At 37.1% G+C, this 12,974-nt stretch overlaps 1 protein-coding gene across 2 annotated transcripts in view; it reads right to left on the bottom strand.

Moving 5' to 3' along the window:
- Window positions 1–12,974, bottom strand: part of LOC149806583 (intraflagellar transport protein 52 homolog) — a 53,795-nt gene that overhangs the window by 33,608 nt on the left and 7,213 nt on the right. For both annotated transcript variants that reach the window (XM_089955063.1, XM_089955069.1), the window contains exons 3-4: window positions 6,600–6,687; window positions 3,961–4,090 (exon numbers count right to left, since the gene is read on the bottom strand). In XM_089955063.1, coding sequence (XP_089811189.1) covers window positions 3,961–4,090; window positions 6,600–6,687 — 218 coding nt within the window. The remainder of the gene's footprint in view (window positions 1–3,960; window positions 4,091–6,599; window positions 6,688–12,974) is intronic.

Here is a 12,974-nt window from a genome sequence, read left to right as displayed (position 1 = left end):
ATAGAACTGAAAGAGGCCATAGTCAAAGCCAGTGAGAGCTGTATTTCTACACAGAACTGAAAGAGGCCATAGTCAAAGCCAGTAAGAGCTGTATTTCTACACAGAACTAAAGGTGGTAATAATCAAAGCCAGTGAGAGCTGTATTTCTAAATAGAACTGAAAGAGGCCATAGTCAAAGCCAGTGAGAGCTGTATTTCTACACAAAACTGAAAGCAGTCATAGTCAAAGCCAATGAGAGCTGTATTTGTACAAAGAACTGATAGCGGCCACAGTCAAAGCTATTGAGAGCTGTATTTTGTACACTGAACTAAGAGTGACCATTGTCAAAGCCATGAGAGCTGTATTTCTACATAGAACTGAAAGTGGCCATAGTCAAAGCCAATGAGAGCTGTATTTGTACATAGAACTGAAAGCAGCTATAGTCAAAGCCAATGAGAGCTGTATTTGTACATAGAACTAAGAGTGGCTATTGTCAGAGCCATGAGAGCTGTATTTCTACATAGAACTGAAAGCGGCCATAGTCAAAGCCAATGAGAGCTGTATTTGTACATAGAACTGAAAGCAGCCATAGTCAAAGCCACTGAGAGCTGTATTTGTACATAGAACTAAGAGTGGCCATTGTCAAAGCCATGAGAGCTGTATTTCTACACAGAACTGAAAGCGGCCATAATCAAAGCTATTGAGGGCTGTATTTGTACATAGAACTAAGACTGACCATTGTCAAAGCCATGAGAGCTGTATTTCTACATAAAACTGAAAGCAGCCATAGTCAAAGCCAGTGAGAGCTGTATTTCTACATAGAACTGAAAGCGGCCATAGTCAAAGCCAATGAGAGCTGTATTTCTACATAGAACTGAAAGTGGCCATAGTCAAAGCCACTGAGAGCTGTATTTGTACACAGAACTAAGAGTGGCCATTGTCAAAGCCATGAGAGCTGTATTTCTACATAGAACTGAAAGTGGCCATAGTCAAAGCCAGTGAGAGCTGTATTTCTACATAAAACTGAAAGTGGCCATAGTCAAAGCCAGTGAGAGCTGTATTTCTACATAAAACTGAAAGTGGCCATAGTCAAAGCCAGTGAGAGCTGTATTTCTACATAAAACTGAAAGTGGCCATAGTCAAAGCCAGTGAGAGCTGTATTTCTACATAAAACTGAAAGTGACCATAGTCAAAGCCAGTGAGAGCTGTATTTCTAGATAAAACTGAAAGTGGCCATAGTCAAAGCCAGTGAGAGCTGTATTGGTAGACAGAACTGAAAGTGGCCATAGTCAAAGCCAGTGAGAGCTGTAGTGGTAGACAGAACTGAAAGTGGCCATAGTCAAAGCCAGTGAGAGCTGTATTTCTACATAAAACTGAAAGTGGCCATAGTCAAAGCCAGTGAGAGCTGTATTTCTACATAAAACTGAAAGTGGCCATAGTCAAAGCCAGTGAGAGCTGTATTTCTAGATAAAACTGAAAGTGGCCATAGTCAAAGCCAGTGAGAGCTGTATTGGTAGACAGAACTGAAAGTGGCCATAGTCAAAGCCAGTGAGAGCTGTATTTCTAGATAAAACTGAAAGTGGCCATAGTCAAAGCCAGTGAGAGCTGTATTGGTAGACAGAACTGAAAGTGGCCATAGTCAAAGCCAGTGAGAGCTGTATTTCTACATAAAACTGAAAGTGGCCATAGTCAAAGCCAGTGAGAGCTGTATTTCTACATAAAACTGAAAGTGGCCATAGTCAAAGCCAGTGAGAGCTGTATTTCTACATAAAACTGAAAGTGGCCATAGTCAAAGCCAGTGAGAGCTGTATTGGTAGACAGAACTGAAAGTGGCCATAGTCAAAGCCAGTGAGAGCTTTAGTTGTACAGTACTAAAATTGGTATGCTCTGGAAATGTATTTACACATTTTCTTACCTAACACCTTTTATTTGTTGGATGATAAACTGAAATTGTGTGCCAGCAAAATGGAAATAAAACCAGTGTAAATGTGTACTGTAATAATAATAATAATAATAAATAATAATAAATAATAATTGTCTTTTTAGCAAGACTGATTCAGTTAACTCAGATACAATAACCAACCATGATGTGCTCATGATATATTTGATAGTCACATGCGCATAAAGTATAAGCCTTTGTTTTCTATCTACCTTAACACCCTTTCACCACACACACAAAATTATAGTTTTTTCTATCAAATGAATTGCAACAAGCTAAACTGTGTATATATGTATGGACAAATGTTATGTATATTTAATCTATATTTGTTATTTTTTTCCTCCATGATCATGTATAATTGTATTTTGGACTTGACCTTATCCAAAATCAAGTTCAATGTGTACCTGATGTTTGATTTTGGTAAGCAAGTAATACATTGTTAACATTTCTCTATCAGAGTGGGTTAAATATGAGGATCATTATCATGGTCGGAGTCATGGACATTATGTTTACCATGTTCTTTATTATAATTTTAGTAAAAGATTGTATCTGTATACTTATTTCTAGAAATGCCTTTGGATCTACATCCTGGCACTTCTTTTGTGTCTTAGATATTTTTAAATATTATCTTGTTTACCTGAAAACTTGTGCCTTCTTGCTTGAACTTCTTTAGGAAGAATCAGTCTTATTGTTGTGTTCAGAATTTGATTTGGGTGAAATCATTTATTCAAATTATTATTCACTGGAAATGCAAAGTCCTCTTCATTAATATTCTTGGACAGAAATATTAACTTAGAATTATAGTGAATTCAAACAAGGACATTTTGGATTATATTATGATTCATCAAAAGACTGTTGGCACATCTCCACATCACATGCTACTCAAGGCACATCAACACATTCTGTGTTGGATCTTATTACGAACAATACTGGAATTTAACTAGAACTTTATCATTTAGACTGACAATAGAACTTCTGGGACTGTTTGGGATTTAATTCTCAATAATGTAAGTTCTTATTAAATTTTCACTTTTGTATTCTAGGGAAATAAATTATTTGTTGAATTTTACAAAACAAGTTGGTTTTCAGTATTTTCTATTACTTAGTTTAAGACCTTAGAGTCGTAATACAAATATGCATACTTGAAAATATTTTCGTTTACATGACTAATCAGGTTTTAGAGTTTGGACAATTTTTAGGACATTGCAGAATATACAGTAATAAGTTATTGGTGTGATAAAATTCACAATGACCTAAATTTCATGCCTAAATAATCTGAACCGTGCAAGCTTGTCACCAATGCATACCAACAAAATGGAAATGCTTGTATTTCTGAATGCCTTTCAATAAAATAGAACAAATTATGTCACTAAATCCCACAATATAGGATTATGTGAATACTTTAAAAACATATTGTCTGTCAAATGTGAGATTCTTTCTTTGGATTAAAGTCACATATCACCTGTTGGCATGCATGACTTGTTAGTTTGCACATGTTTGTGTGCTATGTGATGAAACTTAATACATTAACGTATCTTTAGTTCAGCTAAACATGAAGAAAACAGAAGACCATCCTGATATAGGTACATATAAGGTTCACTGGATAACAGCATTAAAGATCTGAATTTCTATTTCTCTCATATGGTCACCTCTGAAGTGCAAAGCTGCTAGATGTTGATAATTCTTAATTTATACAGCATAGGACAAAAATATGCCAGTATTATTTGTATTTTATATCACTGATTTTAGTTTTATTTTCTTGTCCTTTCACCACGAAACCTCTTACTTCCCAATAAACAACTTAAAACAGCTTAAAATGAGACCTGACAGGTAAAATTATAATATTCTCATGATCAGACCTGACAGGTAATAATAATAATAATAATAATAATAGTAATAATAATAATAATAAAAATAAAATAATAATAAAGTATTTAGTGAGGGTGACACAATTAGTACAAAACTAGAAGTTCATGTTCAGCTATGAGAGGTAAAATTAGAATAGTCTCAAGTTTAGCAAACTTCAATCACTGCAGGCGTACCATTATTAATCATGATGCCATGTTCCTCCAAGAAAAAGTTGACATTGGTCTCAAAGCGAGTCTCTCCTCCCTCACCCAGTAATACCAGAACACTTCCACCACCATCCAAATACTTCTTCAGTTCATCAAACTGAAAACAAACACGTGTTTTATACAACCATAGATTTCACAGAAACCATTTTATCAGTAAAGACTGTCTTTTCAAAAATACTTATCCAGTCATAAAAATTATATATGCATACATCCAATACTTAATAAATACAGTTAAAAAAGACATTAGCCATGTCCTTTGGCTTGTGTCAACAACAAAAGTTCTAAAACATCATCTGCTTGCCAAGACATTAGTCAGATGACTAACTGTTTTCTTCCTCAAGTATGTTATCTGCTGATGATTAGGAGAATAGGTACAAGGTGGAGAGAGTTACATCCCATTACCATGGAGTTTGTTCCATCTCCATTCTCTTAATGTACAATAGCATTGAGTCTCATGTGAGATAACCTTAGTACATTGTTTATACATGGTCATGGTTTGGAGAAAAGTTCTGACTCCAACATAAAGCTAGAGAATGTCATCTTTGAACTCAGTTTTGATGATGTCAGTTTGTGGAGGAAGTAGTTATGCTTAAATGCTATGTTTGTGGTGACTGCCCTCATCTTCTACCCAATATATGCAAAAATGTACTTTGATCTTGGATAATTTTCAGGGGTTGCAATGACAGAGTATCCTCCATTCCATGGCAAAGTGGCCATGCCCTCATCCCAACTCTGTATTTTATTCAGTCCAGGAAAAGTACTGAGCATTATGGAATGGGGCATAGTCAGTACCATGTTATACTGAACTGAAACTGGTGATGGACCTGTTGATCAATGATACTTTAAAAAGTACAATACTGGGTAGCCAATTTCAGTGTAAGTTATACAAAGCATCACAGGGAAAAATAGTTTTGTTTCTGTTGGTTTTTATGGTTTTAACAGAACTTGTTATGCATAATTTACTTTATCATGCCAAGGGAATGGGAGCAGAGTAGCTTCCCCAAGAACACATAGAGGCAGCATAGCAGGAATGAGGCTGAAATTTAGCTGAAGTATGCTTCCCTCCAAAGATATGCTGAACTGATGAACAAGCACAATTCTGTAAGGCCATGTGAGGCCTTGATGAATTATTGGCATTTGGCCTAATCCCTCAAGCCAAGTGAGACCACTCTCACCTGACATACACTTTGGTAAGCAGACAACTCTTAGCACTTCTGTTGATATATCAAAAGAAGCCAAAAAGACATGGTACAAATCTTTTTTTTCAGTCTGATAGAGCTGGGTTTAAGAGGAAATGGTTATTTATATAGTCTTAATGTATTTTGGTTCGGTAAAGTATCTGAAGAAGAAATAATAAAGATATTTCCTGATATGACAATGTAAATGCAAATTGTTTTAAATAAAGCAAGTAGTTGAATTAAAAATACTCTAAGGTCTTTGTAAATGTTAACATTTCTACTTGTCTTGGATGACAGAAAATCATAAAGTTTCTGTTGTTTATTTAGTACAAAGTCACAAGTCATTACCCACTCACAACTAATCTGGGAAAGAAGAGAAGTGGATTTTCTATTTTTGACTTCATCATTCACATTTGTGAATTACCATTTTTACTTCAGAAGAATTTTTACCATCTGCAACAGCATAATTATAATGAGGCAGTGCCATTCTTGATCTGCATAATTATAATAAGGCAGTGCAATTCTTGATCTGCATAATTATAATATAGCAGTGCCATTCTTGATCTGCATAATTATAAGGCAGTGCCATTTTTGATCTGCATAATTATCATGAGGCAGTGCCATTATTGATCTGCATAATTAGCATGAGGCAGTGCCATTCTTGATCTGCATAATTAGCATGAGGCAGTGCCATTCTTGATCTGCATAATTATAATATAGCAGTTCCATTCTTGATCTGCATAATTATAATAAGGCAGTGCCATTTTTTATTTGCATGATTATCATGAGGCAGTGCCATTCTTGATCTGCATAAATATAATAAGGCAGTGCCATTCTTGATCTGCATAATTATAAGGCAGTGCCATTTTGTATTTGCATGGTTATCATGAGGCAGTGCCATTTTTTATTTGCATGATTAGCATGAGGCAGTGCCATTCTTGATCTGCATAAATATAATAAGGCAGTGCTATTCTTGATCTACATTATTATAATGAGGCAGTGCTATTCTTGATATGCATAATTATAATGAAGTAGTGCTATTCTTGATCTGCATAATTATAATGAGGCAGTGTCATTCTTGATCTGCATAATTATAATAAGGCAGTGTCATTCTTGATTTGAAGAATTATAATGAGGCAGTGCTATTCTTGATCTGCATAATTATAATGAGGCAGTGTCATTCTTGATCTGCATAATTATATTAAGGCAGTATCATTCTTGATTTGAAGAATTATAATGAGGCAGTGTCATTCTTGATCTGCATAATTATAATGAGGCAGTGCCATTCTTGATCTGCATAATTATAATGAGGCAGTGTAATTCTTGGTCTAATTACTGAAATACAGATTAAGAAGAAAGACTTTAATAACAGTCCAAAAATGTCTTTTTATAAAATTTCATATGCGGTTGTAAAATCCTATGAAATACCTCAGTAACTGTGAACTTTTCCCTGCATCCAGCCAAAACAAAGATTCTGGCCGCTGACAGTTTCTCTGCTGTGATCTCTTCTTTGTTACTGAAATGGTGATATTACAACTACATGAAAGTTGTCTAGACTGTAGAGATTATCCAAATCATAACTTTTGACTCCATGAACCTTGAATTATGATGTATCTGACATATCCAACACTCAACACCATGTACAAACTTCCTAAATACGACTTTATGAATTACATGATGATTCTCTTCCGATGAATTTTATAAACTAGGACAGATAACTTGATACTTTTTATCTCTCCTAATTAAATATACAACCTTCTCTTATCTATAAATGAATGAAAAAGGACATCACTAACTTGTTTTTTCATTGACAGCCATGCTGGTGTTGGAGTAGAATATTAAAATTTTCATTTTCCTTAAAGTTTCTTGCATTATTACAAGCAAGTATAGAGGCTGATATTTTACTATTTGTTGCTCCTAACAAGCTCTATTGTAAAAAACATTTTTTAAAAGACCATAATATAGGTCAATCCTTATGATATAAACTCAAATATGCCAAGCATTCAGTGATTTTCAGGCAATTTAAGATCAATATACAAACTTAAAAATTCTGAAAATATAATTACGTCTAGTGGTCTCCCTTCAATGAAATTAGAGTAAAATGACACATTTTTCAACTTGAACACACACAAAACACATGAAGGGAGTCCCAAGGATGTAAATTATTTGACACTAATCACTTTTTTATGTCCTCAAAGAATAGTGTTCAAATTCCACTTTAATTTCATACATGTACAAAAGATAATACATATGCCTAAGATGGATTTTTAGACAATGTAATTGTCTACCATTATCAAAAGTACATCATACATCAGTCTGAAAATTAAATTTATAGATGAATTTTCAGGGATGAAGTTGAGTTTCCCTTTTCCAACACAGTATATGATACACATTTTATGTTGTGCTAGCAATCAATAAAATTGCCAAATGGGACCACTTGTGCTAGATGATGATTTATTTCAGTTCAAGCAACAAATGTTGCCCTCTTTTCAGCTGAATTATAATGCAACGTCTCTGCCAAAAACGCATGTAATGTATTTTCAAGATTGGACAGATGCCATGCATCACTTTCTTCCTAAAGAAAGGAAAATGCTGAAATAAATAATTTAACATTCCTTCCTTGAATGATTAAGTTGAAAGGAAAAAATAATTCAGAAAAAGATTAAAGTATCAATTAAAACACTGGTAAATGGTGGGCGAAAACAGAAGTTAAATGAGTGAAAACTAAAGTTAAATGAAGTCAATGTCCTAAATGGAAACTTTTATTGTTCTGCTCTGACCTTGTGAACTAATTAACTGAACTTGTCAACAGTTTTCAAGGGACTATATTTGGTGGACTATATCTGGTGGACTATATCTGGACTATATCTGGTGGACTATATCTGGTGGCTAATTGCAAAATGTTAGTGCAAACTACTTCCCACACTAGTCCAAAAAAAAAGATGAGGTGCGAGAATTAAAAACAACTTGAACATTGTTTGCTTTATAACATTAATGTGGGAAATTATAATGCAAGCAAGAAGGTATAAAACTTGGCAAATATTTACTGGCAGATCATATTCAATTTTTTAAAATCATAATGATGTTTATTTTATATTCATAGCAACATGATACTTGTTGAGTCCTTAAAATAAAACATTTTATGGTGAAGAACAGAATCACTACAAACTTGTTTTAGTCATTATTTACAATTGCTTTATTTCATAAAACAAATACATGCTAAATGGATTTGGGAAAAAGTAGGCCAATTCTAACTTTTCTACTTATGGTATTCAAGTTTTTAAGTGTTAGCTTTTTGCAATGTTTGAATGTTCACCCATTCTCAAAATTCAGGTCCCATTTAATCTAACCCCTATTTATGAAATTCTTTTGTTGATTAATTGGAATGTATAAGAACATTGACAAGACGTAACTGATTACTTGTCATTGTTACCAAATATACTCACTTTTAACTAGAGTCCAACTCCAAACAACATGGATCTTGATTTGCAGTCACATTATGCACTGGCAGATCAGGGTCTATGGTGTTTGCACTACTAACGGCTCCTGACAAATACTTACTCAGATCTACCAATGAATTATGTGATTGCAGATGTAGGTCTGTGCAGTCAGCAGTTGGACTTGACTTATAAGCAAGTATATACAGTACATAATTTACTTTTGTGCAGTCCAGTTTATGCTTACTCCACCCTAACATTTAAAAGATAAATAATGATTCTTGGTAATCACACATTTATGATTTGGACTACAACTTTTGAAATCCTACTGAGAACTGTGACACCCTATGTAAACTGTAAATGATATAAACTCCACCATAGCGCTCTTTGTTATAACACAGATTTAGATATAACATGATCATCATATGTAAACTGTAAATGATGTAAACTCCACTATAGCACACTTTGTTATAACAAATTTAAATATAACATGATCATCATGTGGCTCCCAAACATTTACAATAATTTTCACCAATATTCTGAAGTAATACAAACCTTTAGTCCTAGAATAAACAAGAGTATGATCTAATAATTTGGCAAGATCTGTTGCATTCTTGCAGAAAAATGTGGTGTAATTACAGCATCTTTCTTTGTATAAATAAAGATGCTACAAATTTGGGAATGTTCATTTTAATAGTGTTAATAGTCAATCACTGCACTCGGATTTGAGCTTGTATTTGAAAGATGTCAGTTCTTAGGAAAGCTGATGGAGTAAACTTGTCCAAATGGTCAACTTTATATAACAGTCATCTGTTCTCAACTGCCATTCTAATATCCCCCAGCAAATTTCCTATATAAACAGCATGTACAGTGCATATAACAAAGGGACAAAATGATGAACCTTTTCTGTGTGTCAATATGTATCATGGTTCACAACCAATGATAAGATACATTATCAATACACATATCAAACTGAAGGTCTTGCTGTCTTTAAAAGGACTGAAAGGTGATATCATTTTATGTTTCAGCATATGGGTCACATTTCCAGTGTGCAGATTACAGACCCGGATTTAGCATCTATTTATACGCCATTTACAGCCTTAACAAGATAACAGTGGAAACGAAAAACTATTGAATATATTAAATCCCCATCTACAAATTAAAACAAGGCAACTAATTAGTGTTGATAGAAAATTTGCTTCCTCATCAATTCCATGCTAGTTTATTTTACCCAGTCAGCATGTTCTATCACCTTTAATATACATCAAAATAAAAAGGACATTCCATATTTGTTCCCATGTATCATTTAAGTACTTTACTGATAATTTGATAACCACTTTTATGCAAAAGGTCTCTGTTGCTTTGTATCTACCTGGACTGATTTTGGATGTCTACACTTCCAGTATGTCATGCACTGAAAAATCTTGATTCAGTTCTGATTGGTGGTTGTTTTTCCTGGAGTTTAACAAACAATAATCACCAATCAGAACTGAATGCAGCATATTTCATTCACTGCATGACATGCCAGAAGTGAAGTCCTCCAAATCTGATGTACGGAATGTTTGTTTGCATAAGGGACAAGGGATAGGTGGGACATCTCCAGGAGGGTTGATAGCACGCACTTTTCTGGCTTACCTCTTCAGCTCTGCAGCTGATGTCCTGCTAGATTTGAACAAATTGGAACCTTTTTCATGGAGGAATGCCAAGTGACTCAATCACTTGCTGTTTGCTCCCAGGAATCAAGGTTTATTTTGAACGCTTTAATGCAGCTTCAGATTGTCTTTGAAGTGCTTCTTCTGACCTGTTTGGGATTAATGTCCTTTCTGTAGCTTGCCACAGAAGAGTTTCTTAGGCAGCTGGTTGTCTGGCATGTATACAACATGTCCCGCCCAGCGTAGCTGGTACCGCATCAGGATGGTGTGGATGCTGGGTACACTGGCTTGGGTGAGTACCTCAGTGTCTGGAACCTTGTCCTGCCACTTGATGTTGAGGATTTTCCTGAGACTTGTGGTGTGAAAGTAGTTTGGCTTCCTGGTGTGGCATTGATACACCATCCACATTTCACATGTGTAAAGTAGTGTGGAGAGCACAACTGCCCTGTAGACCTTTAGGTTGGTCTGGATGCTGATGCCTCTTCTATTCCAGACATTGGCATACAGTCTGCTGAAAGTTGAGCTGGCTCTGGCAGCATCAAAGGCCTTTGTCAAGTCGACATAGATGGAGAAGAGGTTGGCATTTTGCCCTTGACATTTCTCTTGTAGCTGCCTTGAAGCAAATACCATGTTGATGGTCCCATGAGGCAGTTCAGTAGGATTCTGGCAAGTATCTTTTCTGTGATTGAGAGCAAGGATATACCCCGGTGGTTGTTGCAGTCCTGGCAGTTCCCTTTGCACTTATACAGGTGGATTATGGAAGCGCCTTTGAATTCCTGGGAGATCGTCTCTCTTCTATCAGGGCTGTCCCCCCTTCCTTGTTGACTTTAACTGGGATGGAGTTTAAACCAGGGACGTTGCCACTGGAGAGCAGACAAATCGCTTTCTGTGTCTGGAGCAAGGTTTGGGGGTCATCCACTGCTTCGTTGATGGGTAATTGGGGGAGAAGACTGATGGCTTCATCATTGATGGATGACAGGCGATTCAAGATGCTTTCAAAGTGTTACGCACAACATTAAATAATTTTCTCTTGGTCAGTAATTAGTGTGTTCCTGTCTGCACTGAGAAGGGGGGATGATCCAGAGGATGTAGGTCCATACACTTCTTTCAGGGCGTTGTAGAAGTTCTTCATGTCGTGCCTGTCTGCGTAGCACTGGATCTCATCAGCTTTGCTGTTCAGCCATGTGTCTTGCATCTGATGGAGTTTCTGCTGTACAGTTCTTCATGTATTGTTGAATTTCCTGGAGATGGACTTGGCGTTGTTGAGGTAGGTTTGCTGGTGGCAGTGTTTCTCATCCAGCAACTGTTTGATCTTGTCGCAGTTCTCATCAAAACAGTATTTGGTGCTTTTCGGTTGTGGGTCCTAGGATTTCCAAAGCTGTGCTGTAGACCAGCTCTCTGAATGCAGCCCAGTCAGTCTCCACATTCTGATTGTCCAGAGGGGTGGATTTCAGATGTTCTTCCAGGGCATCCATGAGAGACTGTTTGGTACTGGTATGTGTCAGTTTGGTGATGTTTAGCCACTTAGGAGCCTTCTTTCCCAGCTGGCATCTTTTGGGCTGAATATGGATGTTGAGCTTGGTGATGATGAGGCAGTGGTCTGTCCAGCAGTTGGTGCTGCACAAGTACTTGGTCACATGCACATCCTGCCTGTCTCTCTCTTACTGACAATGACCTCAGTGCTTAGAGTGAGGGTGCATCAATGATGTCCAGTTTCAGGTAGGGAGGGGGAAGACTGTATTGGTGATCAGCAGTTCATGCTCAGCGCAAGTATGGAGCAAAAGGAGACCATTGCTGTAACAGTAAACCACTCCATACTTTCCTAGCACTCCATCACAGGCAATGTGATCACAGCCTAGAACTTGACCTTCACTTCATCCAAGTTGGTCAAAGTTGGAGTGTAGCAACTGATGATGGTAAGGTGCTTTCTTCCAGACAGGAGGGGGAGTTTCATGGTCATGAGTGTGTCGTTTACTCCCTTGGGAGGTCCAGCCAATTTGCTAATCAGTGCTGTCTTCACTGAAAAGCTTACACCAGTCTTGCAGCACTCTTCACTTCCTTGGCTGCTCCAAAAGGAAGTGTATCTTGAGCCCCTTTCAGAGTTCACATTCTCCTGCAAGCCAGCTCTCACTCAAGGCAGCAATGTCCAGTTGTATCTGGCAAGTTACTTTCCTATTAGGGCGGTTCTCCTCTGGGGTCTTTCATCATCATCTCTGTCCAGTAAAGTGCACACATTCCATGCACCAAATGTGAGAGGAACAATCCTCATTTTTTCCTTTGTATTTCGATAGCTGGAATAGGCTCCCTGCCAGCCAGCCACAGCTGGCTAAGGAGGTTTAGAGCAGGCAATGTTTAAGGCACCTTTTCTAGCCCCATCCTCATGACAAAGAGGTGAGCAGTACATTCCTGAAGAGGGCTGCTCAGTCACTCAGGGGGCTGCCAGACTCCACTGCTGCTCCGTGTCTGTCGTGAATGACCCTAATGGCCTGAGCCACCTGTGTGCAAGTTTGCAGCTATGGTTGCCAGTGTACCCACACCTGCCACTTTGTCACTTGCCTGTCACCACAGGATTTCAGTGGGGGATGAAATGAGATGGGTGGATGACTTGTGCAGTGACTCTGTTGTAAGTGAGGAAGAGTTGTGCAGTTCATTGACCTCACTCTCTTGCCCAAAAACATTGACGTCCAGCAGTATGACAAAGTCGAGACAGCCGG

Source organism: Sinohyriopsis cumingii, chromosome 1 (assembly GCF_028554795.1).
Source record: "Sinohyriopsis cumingii isolate HCF-2022 chromosome 1, ASM2855479v2, whole genome shotgun sequence".
NCBI classification, from domain to species: domain Eukaryota; kingdom Metazoa; phylum Mollusca; class Bivalvia; order Unionida; family Unionidae; genus Sinohyriopsis; species Sinohyriopsis cumingii.
The sequence above is the reverse complement of the archived record's forward strand: the minus strand, read 5'-3'. Positions and strand labels throughout refer to the sequence as shown.